At 45.5% G+C, this 15,753-nt stretch overlaps 1 protein-coding gene across 2 annotated transcripts; it reads right to left on the reverse strand.

Moving 5' to 3' along the window:
* Nucleotides 1-5,003: 5,003 nt before the first annotated feature.
* LOC109531878 (transcriptional repressor scratch 1-like) lies at nt 5,004-8,670 on the reverse strand. 2 transcript variants are annotated; one of them, XM_019896412.1, is made up of 3 exons: nt 8,184-8,670; nt 6,377-6,656; nt 5,004-6,283 (listed from the first exon to the last, which is right to left on the reverse strand). In XM_019896412.1, the coding sequence occupies exons 1-3, from the start codon at nt 8,338-8,340 to the stop codon at nt 5,881-5,883; spliced, it is 840 nt and encodes a 279-aa protein (XP_019751971.1). In that variant the 5' UTR covers nt 8,341-8,670; the 3' UTR covers nt 5,004-5,880. The 2 variants fall into 2 exon arrangements, with proteins under 2 accessions (XP_019751971.1, XP_019751970.1); XM_019896411.1 differs by having other exon boundaries at nt 5,005-6,656.
* Between the last annotated feature and the right edge of the window lie 7,083 nt (nt 8,671-15,753).

Here is a 15,753-nt window from a genome sequence, read left to right on the forward strand (position 1 = left end):
CCCAAACTAGATGAGTGGTTGCAACAGATCCCGGGAACAACATCGGACATCTCAGTCCAGAAATGTGCAGTGCTGGGAACAGCAAGGATACTGCGCAGAACCCTCAAGCTTCCTGGCCTCTGGTAGAGGACCCGAGCTGAACGGGGGATGGACACCACCCGAGGGGTGAGACGAGGATTTTTTTTTTTTTTTTATAAAATATGTATAAAATATTATTTGTAGTTTATAATAGCCAATACATTACAAATCTCAAAACAAGGTAATATTAATATGAATACAAAAGTACAATGTGGCACAGTCTAGCACAGGGGTGCCCAAACTTTTTTGACGGAAGATCTACTTTTCGATCAATCAACCTCCCGCAATCGACATGTTACCACGCACGCACACACACGCACGCACTTGCACACGCATGCCATGATGAGCAACAGCCATACGGCCCCTAACGAGAACAAAAAATAAAGCAGACACAAGAGTTTATGAGTTTGTCAAAAGGAAATCACCTCAATGGAGAAGGGTCCAGCTGGGATACTATTGCCTCAGTGGGAGACCTGACACAGAGGCATGTGACACACTTTTGCTAACTATAATAGCTCACAAATTTTACCATTTTAAAATGCTTTTCTCTGCCCTCCAGATTGACATTCTTTGTGAGTGCCATCGGTGAATTGTACACAAAACGAACTTTGACTTATAATGACAATAATCATAATAATAATAATAATAACAATAATACAAATACTACTAATAATAAAATCTATATCGCAGCAGCTCTGCTCGCAAGCTGCAATTGCAGACTGCTGACCGCTAACAACTTCCAGTGACGCAGGTCACGCTCCACCGTAGGTTAAAGGTGACCTGCTTTATTTTATTTTTTAAATACTTTTTGTGAAAGTGAGACTGATAGGCTGATTAGGGTTCAGTGTGCATTCACACAAAAAGTATATTGTTAACATGCACAGAGATGAACAAATGTTTGTTTTTCTCTTCGTCCCTCACGATCGACATGGGACTAGTCCACGAGCTACCGGTCGATCGCGATCGACGTAATGGGCACTCCTGGTCTAGCATATACTTTTAAAATGAGGGAGTTTCATTGTTTAAATTTCCAAGTCCCTGTGACCCCCAGTTCCAAGATCCCCTCTGCGCCCCTGATGGCTTGGTCTGGACCAGCAAGCCCAGTTCTCATGATTCCTGACTGACCATCCTTCGTGTGGCCAGGCTGCAGCAGTTTCCAGACATGGCTAAATGGAAGGTGATGCTTCACATATAAACTGCAGTGTTGCTGAACTTCTTGGAGTTTTTCATCAAAACTGGTGCAACAATCCTGACTCCATTAGTGATGTGTCGTTCGCGAACGAGCCGGCTCTTACGAGCCGCACGTGATTGGTCAAGATCCGTGGTAGAAGAGGGAGGAGAGGGTTACACACGCACGCACACGCACGCACACGCACACACACACACACACGCACACACACACACACACGCACGCACACACACGCAGAGAAAATGGATCGGAAACGCAATGAAATTTGGACTAATTTCAACTTAATTGATAGTTCAAAGGCAGCGTGTAGACTGTGCAAGGTTAAAATGTCCAATATCAAATTTTAATTTATAATTTGTTGTGTGGTAATCAAAGCTTACTTATGTTGTTTTACTGTAAATATTTAAACACTTATAAATATGCACAATCAGAGATTGGAACTTTTTGTTGACCTTGTTTTGAGATGGGTCTTTGTTTTTGTACTTTGTAATTTATTTTTTTGTAGCACTCTATGTTGTACGCCATGTTGAGTATGTTCAGAAGAATATAAAGCCATATAAATAATAAATATTTGATATACTGTATATTTTTTACATTCGTAATTCATTTTACACATAATTTTACATTATTTTTGGGAGTAAACTAATTTAAGCAACAAAAAAACTGAGGAGCCATTTGGGAGCCGAAAGAGCCGGCTCTTTTTAGTGAGCCGAGCCAAAAGAACCGGCTCTCTAAAAAGAGCCGGAATTCCCATCACTAGACTCCATCACTTTGGAAGCCAGCTTTCGGCAAAATAACGTTGGCGAGGTGCTCCCTCTGCTGGCAGTTAGGAGCAACGAACTATAGAAACAGCCTACAAATACGGGCCAAGATGGTAAAGGGAGGGGGTCAGCAGTTAAGAAATAGAATAAGGGGAAAAGCAGCATATTAACACCATCCATCCATCCATCACCTTTCTGATCCGCTTATCCTCTCAATACTTTGGGGGCGTGCTGGAGCCTATCCCAGCTATCCTTTTTCACAATAATGACAATGGCTATGATAACTGGGATGCCAATTGTCACTGAATTTATTTGAAACAGTTGCAGAGAAAGGTTTTGTCTGACAGTGTCTGACAGTAAAAACGTAATTGATGATCATTTTAAATAACTTTAATGAGCGCAGAGGTTTGTCCAAGAAAATGTCCAGGCTAGCACGAGGGTAAATATGTTTCAATTACTTTCAGATTGACCAAGTTCAGCTGTACTCTAGTTTTCTGGGAGGAGAGAATGTGCATTGTGATCTTATTAAATGAGTGTGCGGTTTCTTCAAATCTCTTTTCTACCATACAGTCTGGTGAGCCCCTCATTCACTGACCCCTGTATTAAAAACTTTAGATACATTATTTCATCAAGGGTGTCAATAATAATGTACCCCTCCCCTTTTCATTCATGTTTTTACATGAGGCCAATTTTAGTCATACTTTCACAACTTGAAATGCCATGAAAACATAGCACAAAGACTAAATAATACAATACAATACATCCTGATTTATATAGCGCTTTCACAACAGCTGCAGCTGTAACAAAGCGCTTAACAAAACAGTTAACATAAAATATAATAATAAACACAACATATAACATAGACATGGACAGTCATGCAATCCTAACCACTTTTTCTGCATACACTTGGTTGTTGTTGTTTGAAGCAGTTCTAGATGAAAGAGGAGAGAATCAAAGTGTCCTTTCACCAGTGGATCAGAGACGTCATGCTCAAAATGTGCACACGTCGGCTACAAGTTTCAAAGTCAACAAGAAGCTGTAGCATCCATTGATGAAAAAAAACATTGGTTCACTTCTCCTGTCCCATGTAAATCCATTTCAATTCCAAGCGGCGACTCTCAGTTCCAAATATGCATCTGTGCTCCACGCCGATGCTCCTGTCTCCTCATCCACGACTTCAGCAGCCATCCATCCAGCTGCACTACCGCAGACTGTTCAACAGTGCCAACATTTCCACTGAACAAAAAGGGGCTGTGAAAAATGCCCATTACAGGTGCAAAAATAATATATTGGGGCTGTCCAGCACTGACAGTTAAATGGCGCCAACATTCCTCCCAATGAAAAACAGTGCTGGTACACATGTGCTGAAGACGTAACCACCAAGCACAGATTATTCTTCTTTGACGAATGTCGTGGACAAAAAAATGCTGAAAGCAACCCACATTGGGGCTACACCAGGGGTCACCAACCGCCGGTCCGCGGACCTTTACCGGTCCGTGGGGCATTTGGTACCGGGCCGCACAATGAGAACTTACATTAATTCCGTTGTATTTATTTTGGAATATGGAAGACATTTTATTTTGAAAAATTACCCGATTCCCCGTTACATCCATCTGTGCCACTCTTGACGCACATCAAACCACGCTTCTCCGTCACGTGACTGATTACGCTTAAAAACAAAACGCCAGAGCTTGCTAAATGAGTAAAATAAACTGCTGGAGATTGCAAATGACGGCGGCCTTAAAAGTACGTTCGAGACAACAACTCTGCCGGTGTTCTGGATTCAAGTTATGGCTGAATACTCTGAGATCGCCACAATAGCACTGTTGCTATTTCCGACATGCTACCTGTGTGAGGCGGGGGTTTTGTGCAGCAACGGCGACTAAAACAAAATTACGAAGTAGACTTGACATAAAGCACACTCTTGAGGTGTCATTGTCTCCTATTACCCCGAGATGGCACCGCCCGGTTGCAGAAAATCAAGCTCGGGGCTCGCACGGATTCAGCATTGTGGTGAGTTAACATTTTCATGCACTTTGAATTTGCGTTGTATTGTATTTTGAAGGCATTAAACATTACCATAGCGAACAGAGTGTTGCGGCCAGATTAGACGCTCCTCGTGTTTATTATTAGCTCTCGAAAACACCACAGTGTTCATGCAGCTCTTACCATATTATTTTGTAGTATTTACCTGCCACACCTTAAATGCCGGTCCGTGAAAATATTGTCCGACATAAACCGGTCCATGGGGCAAAAAAGGTTGGGGACCCCTGGTCTACACGACATAACAAACACCGTGTGACAAAACAAAAGACAAAAAAAAAAAGCAAGGCTCTTGAAGAGCACTTGCCGACGGCTGCCTACTCAGGCGCCATTTTGGAAAAAAAAAAACAAAAAACATATCTAATATAATCTAAAATAATCTAAGTAAATGTTTCTTTTTTTATAATTCAAAAAAAAATATTACTATAACTATATTGGAAAATAATGTCCGGACTGAAAACACTTCAAGTCAACGTTTCAGTTGCAATTGTGGTGTGTGTGTGTGTGTGTGTGTGTGTGTGTGTGTTCAACATGTATGTCTGGCGATATTTTGTTGTATTTTTCCTGACGGCTCGAGGTATATATTTTAAAGATCCTATTATTTTTTTATTTTTAATTTTTTTTAAGATCCTACTATTTGTTTTCAAATCTTTCAATAGCCCCGCCGCACCTTACAGTACCTCTCTGACCTCCTCTGCCCCTACACATCTGCCTCAGGTCTGTGGACCAGACACGATTAGAGATACCACGAGCTCAGCAGAGGCTCAGAGGGGATCAAGCCTTTTCCATTGCTTATCCCTATCTTTGGAATGAATGCCTACTGAACGTTTGGCAGGCCCCCTTGCTGCACATCTTTAAAACTGGTTTTAAAACTAATTTTTATTCTTTGGCTTTTGACTCAGCATGAGACTTGATTTTTAGTTTTTCTGTTTTTGTGTATACAAGGGTGATTGTTTTAAAGTGCTCTATAAATACACTTGAGTTGAGTTGTCTCACCTTTACAAACTTTAAATATCAACATGTTTTAAACCAAGCTGGGTGTGCTCCTTTGTTTATTTTTTGCATCATTGGACAAACAAAAAGGATTTTTTATGAAGTATTACATTTGATGAACTTTATTGTCTTCACCGATCTAATCAGACAGAATAAATATAATACAGCAGCGGATGTTTTGTGTTTTGTTCTTAACAAAACAGTTCACGGCTTGGAAAACCTGTCCAGAAATAAATACAAATAAATAGTTGAAGAAATGAATCCATCCGTTTTCTGTATCCTCACTCAGTAGGGTTGTTGCTGCTGGTGAGCTGGAGCCTACTCCAGCTGACTTTGGTCAAGAGGCGGTGCAGACCCCGGACTGTTCAGCAGCCAATCATAGGGCAAGGGAACATACAGTGAGTATACACAAACAACCATTCCCAACTCAGGGCCATTTTAGAGTCTTCAGATGATTTAAGAAGTATGTTTTGGAATGCGGAAGAAAGATGGAGTAACCCCACACCTCAGATGTTTGAAGCGGACCTGCTAACCATTTGGCAGCTGTGCCGCCCACACAGAACAAAGTCATTCTTCAAAAAAAAAATGTTTGCTGTGAACTTACTGTCTGATGAAATTAAATTAAAATAAATAAGGGTACCAATTAAGTATAATCCATGAAAAGAGAAAATTATGAGTTTATCTTCACATAGAATTCTTGAATAGTTTGAGTGGTTATTCAAATGTTATTGCATGGATCAAAAGGTAAGGATTAAGGGTGCATGCATGCGATAAGGCTGAGATGCAGAGATTATTTAATCGAAAGAATCAAGTCAGTCAGTCCTCTGAGCCGCACCCGTCATCTGCTTGGTGCCCTTTGAAGCATGCTGACTCGTAGTGTTTGCTCAAGTAAGACTTGAGCGCAAAGCTTTTGTGGCAGCGTTTACAGGAATAGTGCTTGAATGCCGAATGCGTCTGCATGTGGGCGCGCAGGTTGGAGCGGTCAGCGAAGGCTTTCCCACAGTGGGCGCAGGCGAACGGTTTCTCGCCGGTGTGGGACCGCATGTGGCCCTGCAGGAGCCAAGGCCGACTGAAAGCTTTACCACACACCGTGCAACCGTGCTTCAAGTCGTGGGTCAGCATGTGCATGGATAACGCGGGCATTGATACGTACAGCTTGTGGCAGGTGGGACAATTCCTGGCTTGCTGGCTGTCCAGGCTCCGATGAGTCTGCTTGTGTCTGCTCAGATTAGATGACGTTGCGTAAGACTTGCCACACTCACTGCATACGTGACGACCTTGGGTTTTGGATTTTGGTCTGTGACCGGCTAACCTTTTAGCCTTGCTGCTGTCTGATTGACATGCCCGGTCGGGTCTCCGGCTGGAGCGTCCATCAGAGATGAAGAAGGAGTCGATGGCGCTCACTGCCGTATCGGATTCGATTGAGGTGCTGGAGACTGGGCTATCTGGATTATCCATGTCATGGTCAGAGAATTCGTCCCCGCTGCTGCCACCAACACATCCTTGGGAGTACAATGCTGCAGAGGCCACCTTGGACTTGGACAGCTTTGTGTTTTGCAGCACCGAGGGAATTATGTAATCATGGATATAGCCTGGGGAAAAGTGTATGTACATTTCATGTCAGAAACGTCTTTTTGGAATGAAATGAATGCGGCGACTCTTTGACCCAAACATTCATCAACATGAAAACTAATACAGGAAGCGATTGGTGAGAGGCAGCTTCAGCAGGCTTTTGAGTATGAAATATAAATGAGTGCTTAGTGTGCAGTTGTCCCAGTCAATACATTTTGTGACTTCAACAAGTGCTCTTGAAAAAAAGATGTTCTGAAAGGCCGTCACGGTGGAATATCAGTCAAACATAATGTGCTGACTTTGGCAAAACATCCAAAGTGCAATCATTTGGCTCCCAATCGATGCACCTGTCGCCGCCTCGCAGCCGGAGCAGCATCTCGAGTGTGCACAGTTAAAGCACAGCGCCTCAGTCTTAGGAGTAAAATCCCCAGGCTAAAACATTTTAATCAGATCGTTGCCAATCTGTGGCATTTTTTTTCAGGGGTTCATGAGCATGATAATGGGGCAACTGAGTGACAGGTGGTGAGGCGCATTTTGGCAAAGGAGAAAAAGGAGGGTCTTTATTTGGGAGCGTGTGAGATGCGCGGGGGGCTGAGGGAGCTCTGATCTTGACAGCAGTCCATGGTTTTATTGAGCCCCCACCACCTCCATCACTGCACGCGGCGAAACAAAGGCAAGCAGACAGCTGGCACCCTGAATCTGGGGGACAAATGATTCAACTTGAATGGGGTTGGTGATGAGTGGCTGGAAAATCTGTTCATGCATTTCTTTGGATGCTCCTCACAGCCACATACAGGCAAATACAGAGCACCACGTGCTGGTCCATATCACAAGTATTACCGCTTCAAATCAACTGCTTGCCACCGTAGTGCTCATGTTTCACTTTATTGGATTACCTGCAGCACTCTCTATTTCCTCGTCAATATCCATCCTCTCAAAACCTTCTCCATCACCTGTTACCGCTCCGCATATGGGCAGTTGCGGCAATCCTACTCTTTGGCTATCTAACATCCTGCACGACCAGATGGAGGGACATGGAGAGATGAGGTAGGGAGGCGGGAAGAGGGGCACGATAGGAGGGGACACTCAAGGGCACCTGCGCCGTCTAAGGACAACATGGTCCCATGTGACGATCTGTTTTATTTTTTTGCTGTTTTCATTTGGAAGTTGCAAGAGTTTGTGTTGGGTATTCTGCCTGGTCCCCACATAGACAGTATGCATGCCATCATTTAAGTCCAAAATTCAGATAAAGCCAAGCCAAAGACAGCTGTTTGATCTTGTTTGGGTATTAATCTGACTGAGCCCGTGTGACCTGAATACTATTTAGTATACAAAACAAGTCCTAGGCTTTACGGATGGGACAAAGCTGCCAGTAGAGGATTTGAGGTTGTTTCCCAGAGTCGTATTGTAGTAAAAGCAATTCATTTCTTTCATTGTTTACTACCTTTTCTTCTAATTTTGAAGAAAAAAAAACACTTCAGCATCCCAAAATGAAGAAATGTTTTCCCACACAAGAAGTACTCATAAACAAGTGGAAATTAACTCACCGTTTTCACTCAAATGGACAGCCAAGTTGGTAGCTGACTCTGTGATGGCATGTGTCACAGAGTAGGAATCATCCCAGTGCTGCTGACTCTGGTGGTAGTAGTTAGAAGGCAGGGAGTCATGACCCTTGGGCTGCTTCACCAAAAATGAGCGGGGCATTTTCTTATTTAAAGAAAGACAAAGAAAAAACACAAGGAAAGAAAGAAGGAAAGAAGGAAACACAATACAAAAACAGCCCCTAAAAACAGGAAAAGACTGTTGAGTTTGGGTTTTTTTTTGTTGGGGGGAGAAGATAACAGCAAAAATGCCCTAATCTTTCAAGTACAAAAAAGCCTTAAAATATCTAAAAAGATAAGGTTTATAGGAAGGGGAGAGAAGAGGAAATGTGTTTAAAAAAACAGCAGAAAGAGAGAAAGCATAGACAGGATGGAGATGAAGATGGAAAGTGATGTGTAGGAAACTGAGACACAGAAAGAGAGAGAGAGACAGAGAGAGCGAGGGGCAGAGCGAGAGAGAGAGAGAGAGAGAGAGAGAGGAAAGTAAAAGAGAGATGCCAAAGGAGGAAAAGAGGGAGAGAGAGGGAGAGAGAGAGAGAGAGAGAGAGAGAGAGAAAAAGAGAAGTTGGGGGTGGAGAGGGTGGGGGGGGCGATGGATGCTCAACAAGCTGAGATCAGCATTACTGCAGCCTTTTATATGTGGGGCATGAGCCCCAAAGATCAGGTGGTGATTCCATGAAGGGAGCTGCTTAGCATTAATCCATCAAACATCCCAAGGGACACACATCAAATTACCACCACCCGTCTGTGCTTTCTCCTACACGCGCTCACGCGCACACACACACACACACACACACACGCAAATGCAGCCGACCAACCACACCATCACCACCACCACCACCACCGCCGCCGCCTCGTCCCAGTGGGTCCTCCTCTGCCTTACTCCCCTCCGAGTGGAGACAATAGTGGTGCAGGAGCATGTGGGAGACACTACACAAAACATCTTGTCTGCCATTGTCTCTCAATGAAGTAGCTAACACAGTTCATACCACACCCAGCACACGCCACCTTTCTGCTAACCCCTCCATCTTTGATCATGCATCATGAACCAGATTTATCTGTTGGAATCTGAAATCGCAAATGACAATTGCAGATATTTTTTTTTTGCATTGCTCTGTAGTATTTTGTTAGTTTCATATTGGGCATAACGAGATGTTTGCGCCATTGTAGGATATAACATTGCCTTTTCCGGGCCAATCGTAGCGGCATCTCTCATTTGCATTGAGATCAGGGCGGGAGCAGAAATAGACTCGCTGGGGTCCCAGAATGACATTAGCAGGTAAACTGCAAGATCTCCCCTTGTGGTTGATGTCGTCAGCCGCACATGTGATGCGGGCAATTGGAGACCACCTTAACACCCACAACCGTGCGTCTGTGTGTGGCCACAAACAGTCGTGCCACGGCCAAGGCCGTGCTATTAAGATGATGATGATGAAAATTCGTTATTATGCGTTATTTCAACGATGATTCCAAGGGATTGTCACATGTTCTTGTCACATTTATTAATTAAATAGATGACATCCACCACACACGTCTGCAAAGTGCCAAATCTGCATGTCTGCACCTTGATCAAGACCTACCAAAGGTGCCCCACTGATATCACTTGCACTGCATAATAGAACTCCATTTTGGTCAACTAAAATTTAGTCTACTTGTCATCACCAAATTCCGAGATGCTGAATTGTAGCAGCCAGATCACCCAGAACATCCACCGAGGCATAGCGCGTCTACCAAATTCACAAACATGTCAAACTAGACTGCTCTGCCATGGAAATGGAGATTCATCTATTTTTACGCTGAGCACATTCTACTTTCTGTGATGAAACTGTCAGGTACGTTGAGGGTGAGGCAGTTCTGTGTGCCGGAACGCCAAGTGAGGCCTAACGCGGTCATTCTCGACTAAACTTGCCCCGGCAGAAAATGAATTTGCGCCTATCATTGTGACGAGCATACGGGCGCCTCTCCACCAAAATAGGGCCCCAAATATCAATATATTTTTCTCCACAACCAAATACCCTCTCCCCATCGGTGAAAGTATCCCAAGGGGTATCCACATTACAGAATGGGGCATACAGCCTAAGAGAAGGCAGCTAGATATTGACAGCGAGTTTTAAATTCTCCATAACTCCCCCAGTCAGCAAAAACTTCAGGGTCATCATACTTATGTGCTTAGCTCGGACAGCTAATGTGCTTTGACACCACTGTGTATGTTCCATTGACCAGCCAAAGTCATTTTGCTCCTCGTTCAAAAACTTCCTTTGACAAGTGAGGCTCGTGGATGCCACCGCCTCAGGTGGATGTCTCAGGCCACCACCCCCTCGTCCCCTACTTTGCATACCACTGGTAATGTGGTGCCAAAATTCACTTCGATTAACTTTCATCTTTTCTAAAAGCTTACCACTATTTAACCTTCATGCTTTCAATAAAACCATACAGTGTAACCCTCAACTGTATAAAAGAACACCCAAATTGACTTCCAGTCAGTAACAGGCTGATCTCTGTGGTTACGGGTTCACAAGTTTACACTGTGATTTGCAAGAGAAAGCTTCAGCACAGCTTTTACTCACAGATGGCTCTATTCAAAAAGTGTGACTGAATGATGACAGATGAATTCCTTGTGAATTCCCAATATGAATTGACTCTAAAGTTGGTTGACTTGCGCCCATGCGCCTGGCAAAAAAAAAAGGGTGTAACTTCATTTTCATGGCAACCCAAGTCCAGTCTAACGTGTTTGGGGCCGAATTGTGCTTGTTTGAGCATTGCGGCACACGTGGCACACAAGGTGCCTCGCCTCTCTTTCATCCGACAATTTGGCTTCAACAATGTAGTCTGCGCTCAGCCTAAAAATGGAAACATTGTCATTTTCACGCCATGGCTAAGGTGTGGTTCAGTTTGTTTGTGAATTGTGTTGACACGCTGCGCCTTACTGGGCATTTGTGCCTCGGCCCTCTGTGCATCTGCAAATATGGTGACAAAAAATGGGCTATAATTTGAGACAGCCTGAAAGGAGTTCTACTGGGCAGCGCAGGGGGTCAAACACGACTTTAGTGTATTTGATCAAACTGCAGTCAGAAAAATTCAGCGCTCTGCGGATCAGAAATATTGTGGGCACCAGCGTGGGACAATCCCTCTCAATCATTGTGGAAATGAATTAATTGAATGGATTATAATCATCATCTTTTTAATAGCACCCTTGTAACCTGTCACAATTGCAGGGGAGATGGGAGGGTGGAAGGCGGGGGGGCGGGGGGGCACACACAGATGCAAGATTGGGCGTGTAAGGCAGCCTCCAATTGCCCATGTCACATGCACGGCCGACTATATCATCAGCAAGGGAAGATTTTGCAGATCCATCAAGTTCTGACAAAAGAAAAAAATGTCACTGTGCCGGCAAGGAGGTTTGATCAGGCCCGCAGGATAATTTGAATGTGAAAAAAATGCATAAAAGACACGGAATGAATTTTTTAATAAGCTGCAATTCATGGAGTATCCGCTAGAGGGACACACTGTTTTGATCAGAGTAAAAGACAACATTGTTTTGATCAGAGAAGAAGACAACAGCCGCCTCAGTCTGTCACTGAAACAGGCCCAACACAGCAAACGCGATCAAGGACATGTAAATACTTTATTCTTTACACATTTAATAGCACTCTCCTTAGTTTGTAATGTATAGGCAGGGATTACATGTAGATTTTAAATGCACATGTAAATGGTTTAAAAATTCCTTTTTTTCTTTATAAATCTCGTTTAATCTTAAAAGTGCATTACTATATTTTTCAATACCAATTACTTGTTAAAGTTGTGTGCCTTTGCACAATCAGTGGTATCAGTTGCAATACATACGTGTGAATGACAAAAATAAATTGCACATTTGTCTAAGGAAATCTAAGGAGCGTCATGAAATGTTTTGTAAAAGATCTGTTTATTTTAAATTTCAACATGTTCCTAATGTTCTTGTGCTTCTTTCGACCAAAACAAAGGAAAGACATTATTTTGGTTATTTATCGCAGAGTGTGGTATAATTTTAATGGTCCAGCCCACTTTACATCTACCGAGGCCGTATGTGGCCCACAATGTGAAATGAGTTTGACACCCCTGAGTTAGACTGTGGTGTGGGGATACCGAGGATAGCAACAAGGATGCTAAAAAGGAGGAATTGTACAACTGCAATTTTAATCGAGTCAGACCTCAATCTTCCCCTCTGTGAGTCGTTACCTTACTGTGGTGGAGGGGTTTGTGTGTCCCAATGATCCTTGGAGCTAAGTTGTCTGGGGCTTTATGCCCCTGGAAGGGTCACCCATGGCTAACAGGTCCTAGGTGAGGCACCGGACAAAGCACGGCTTAAAAACCCCTTATGATGAATGGATCTCAGTTTCCCTTGCCCGGATGTGGGTCACCGGGGCCCGCTCTGGAGCTAGGCCTGGAGGTGGGGCTCGTTGGCGAGCACCTGGTGGTCTACACCCATGGGGCCCGGCCGGACTCAGCCCGAAGAGACAACGTGGGTCCCCCTTCTCATGGGCTCACCACTCATGAGAGGGGCCAAAGGGGTCGGGTGCAGTGTGAGCTGGGCGGCAGTCAAAGGCGGGGACCCTGGCAGTCCGATCCTTGGCAACACAAGCTAGATCTCGGGACGTGGAATGTCACCTCTCTTGCAGGGAAGGAGCCGGAGCTGATGTGCGAGGTAGAGTAGTTCCGACTGGATATAGTCGGACTTGCCTCCATACACAGCCTGGGTTCTGGTACCAGTTTTCTCGAGAGGGGGTGGACTCTCTTCCACTCTGGAATTCCCCACGGTGAGAGGTGTAGAGCACGTGTGGGCATACTCATTGCCCCCCGCCTCAGAGCCTGTACATTGGGGTTCACAACGGTAGATGAGAGGGTTGCCTCCCTCCCCCTTCGGGTGGGGGGACGGGTCCTGACTGTTGTTTGTGCACATGCAACCAACAGCAACTTAGCGTACCCACCCTTTTTGGAGTCCTTGGAGGGTGTGCTGGAAAATACTCCTGCTGGGGACTCCCTTGTTCTGCTGGGGGACTTCACTGCTCACGTGGGCAATGACAGTGAGACCTGGAAGGGCATGATTGGGAGAAACGGCCCCCCCGATCAGAACTCGAGTGGTGTTTTGTAATTGGACTTCTGTGCTCATCACGGATTGTCCGTAATGAACACCTTGTTCAAACATAAGAGTGTCCATACGTGCACTTGGCACCAGGACACCCTTGGCCGCAGTTCGATGATCGACTTTGTGGTTGTATCATCGGATTTGCGGCCGCATGTTTGGACACTCGGGTGAAGAGAGGGGCGGAGCTGTCAATTGATCACCACCTGGTGGTGAGTAGGCTCCGATGGTGGGGGAAGATGCCGGTCTGACCTGGCAGACCCAAACGTATTGTGAGGGTTTGTTGGGAGCGTCTGGCGGAATCCCCTGTCAGAAGGAGTTTCAACTCTCACCTCCAGCAGAGCTTTTCCCATGTCCCGGGTGAGGCAGGGGATATTGAGTCCAAGTGGACCATGTTCTATGCCTCTATTGTTGAGGCGGCCGATTGGAGTTGTGGCCGTAAGGTGGTTGGTGCCTGTCATGGTGGCAACCCCCGTATTTGCTGGTGGACACCAGCAGTAAGGGATGTCAAGCTGAACAAGGAGTCCTATCGGGCCTTTATGGCCTGTGGGACCCCAGAGGCAGCTGGTATGGACTGGCCAAGCGGAACGCAGCTTCGGTGGTCGCCGAGGCAAAAATTGGAAGCAGTGCACCACTAACACTGTGTACAGTTGGGATGGGGCGCTGCTGACCTCGACTCGGGACGTTGTGAGTCGGTGGGCAGAGTACTTTGAAGACATCCTCAACTCCACCAACACGCCTTCTTTGGAGGAAGCAGAGTCTAAGGACTCTGAGGTGGGCTCTCCTATCTCTGTGGTTGAAGTCACCAATGTGGTTAAAAAGCTCCTCTGTGGCAAGGCCCCAGGGGTGGATGGGATCCGCCCGGAGTTCCTCAAGGCTCTGGATGTTGTGGGGCTGTCCTGGTTGACACGCCTCTGCAACATTGCATGGTCATTGCAGAGAGTACCTCTGGATTGACAGACCCGGATGGTGGTCCCTCTTTTTAAAAAGGGGAACCGGAGAGTGTGTTCCGACTACAGAGGGATCACACTCCTCAGCCTCCCTTTTTAGGTCTATTCAGGGGTGCTGGAGAGGAGGGTCCGTCGGGAAGTCGAGCCTCAGATTGAGGAGGAGCAGTGTGGTTTTCGTCCCGGCCGTGGAACAGTGGACCAGCTCTACAGCCTAAGCACGGTCCTCGAGGGTACATGGGAACTCACCCAACCAGTCTACATGTGCTTTGTGGACTTGGAGAAGGTGTTCGACCGTGTCCGTCGGGGAGTTCTGCGGGGGTGCTTTGGGAGTATGGGGTACCGAACCCCCTGATACAGGCTTTTCGGTCCCTATACCACGATTGTCAGAGTTTGGTTCACATTGCCGGCAGTAAGTTGGAATCGTTTCCAGTGAGGGTTGGACTCCTTTGTCGCCGATTCTGTTCATAACCTTTATGGACAGGAGGGAGCGAGAGATCGACAGGCGGATCGGTGCAGCGTCTGCTGTGATGCGGCCTTTGTATCGGTCTGTCATGGGAAAGAAAGAGCTGAGCTAAAGGGCAAAACTCTCAATTTACCGGTCGATCTACGTTCCAGCCCTCATCTATGGTCACGAGCTATGGGTCGTGACCAAAAGAACGAGATCCCGGATACAAGCGGCCGAAATGAATTTTCTCCACAGGGTGTCCTGATAGAGATAAGGTGAGAAGCTCGGTCATCTGGGAGCGGCTCAGAGTCGAGCCGCTTCTCCTCCACATCGAGAGGAGCCAGATGAGGTGGATCAGGCATCTGATTAGGATGCCTCCTGAACGCCTCCCTGGTGAGGTGTTCCGGGCACGTCCCACCGGCAGGAGGCCCTGAGGATGACCCAGGACACGCTGGAGAGACTATGTCACCCAGCTGGCCTGGGAACGTCTCGGGATTCCCCGGGAAGAGCTCGAAGAAGTGGCTGAGGAGAAGGAAGTCTGGGCTTCCCTGCTAAAGCTGCTGCCCCCGCGACCCGACCCTGGATAAGCAGTAGAAAATGGATGGATGGATGGAGACCTCAATCTTGATAAAAGGAATGTGTTCATCCCTCTCTTTTCTGTTCAGATGGTCATCAATCACAAATGTTGAAGTCTTGAGGCAACAGCAGGCTGCCAGCTTCATTCCGAAATTGAAAAACTAAAGTGTTGACAGAGAAATACATTGCAAATAAATTGCAAATAAAGCAATGTAGCAATTACTGAAAATTAAAGTTCACAACAATCATAATAATTCTACATTAGAAAAATAGTGAGCAAATAATGTTGAAAAGGATGTTTTGTGTGATATATGGAAACCTGCATTGGTATGACAATTACATTTCTTGAATCTTTAAAATGCTTTTGTTGTCTTTTAACTAAGGGCACTTGGTTGTATTCCACATGCAAGGCTCTGCTACCCCCAG

This window comes from Hippocampus comes, unplaced genomic scaffold (genome assembly GCF_001891065.2).
Source record: "Hippocampus comes isolate QL1 unplaced genomic scaffold, H_comes_QL1_v1.1 scaffold24, whole genome shotgun sequence".
In the NCBI taxonomy this organism is placed as follows: Eukaryota; Metazoa; Chordata; class Actinopteri; order Syngnathiformes; family Syngnathidae; genus Hippocampus; species Hippocampus comes.

Excerpts from the sequence above, each read along its gene's own strand:
- LOC109531878 (XM_019896411.1), bottom strand. The coding sequence starts at position 8,340 with ATGCCCCGCTCATTTTTGGTGAAGCAGCCCAAGGGTCATGACTCCCTG. Across the intron at positions 6,657-8,183 it reads TGTCCATTTGAGTGAAAACG|GCTATATCCATGATTACATA; the intron begins GTGAGTTAATTT and ends ACTTTTCCCCAG.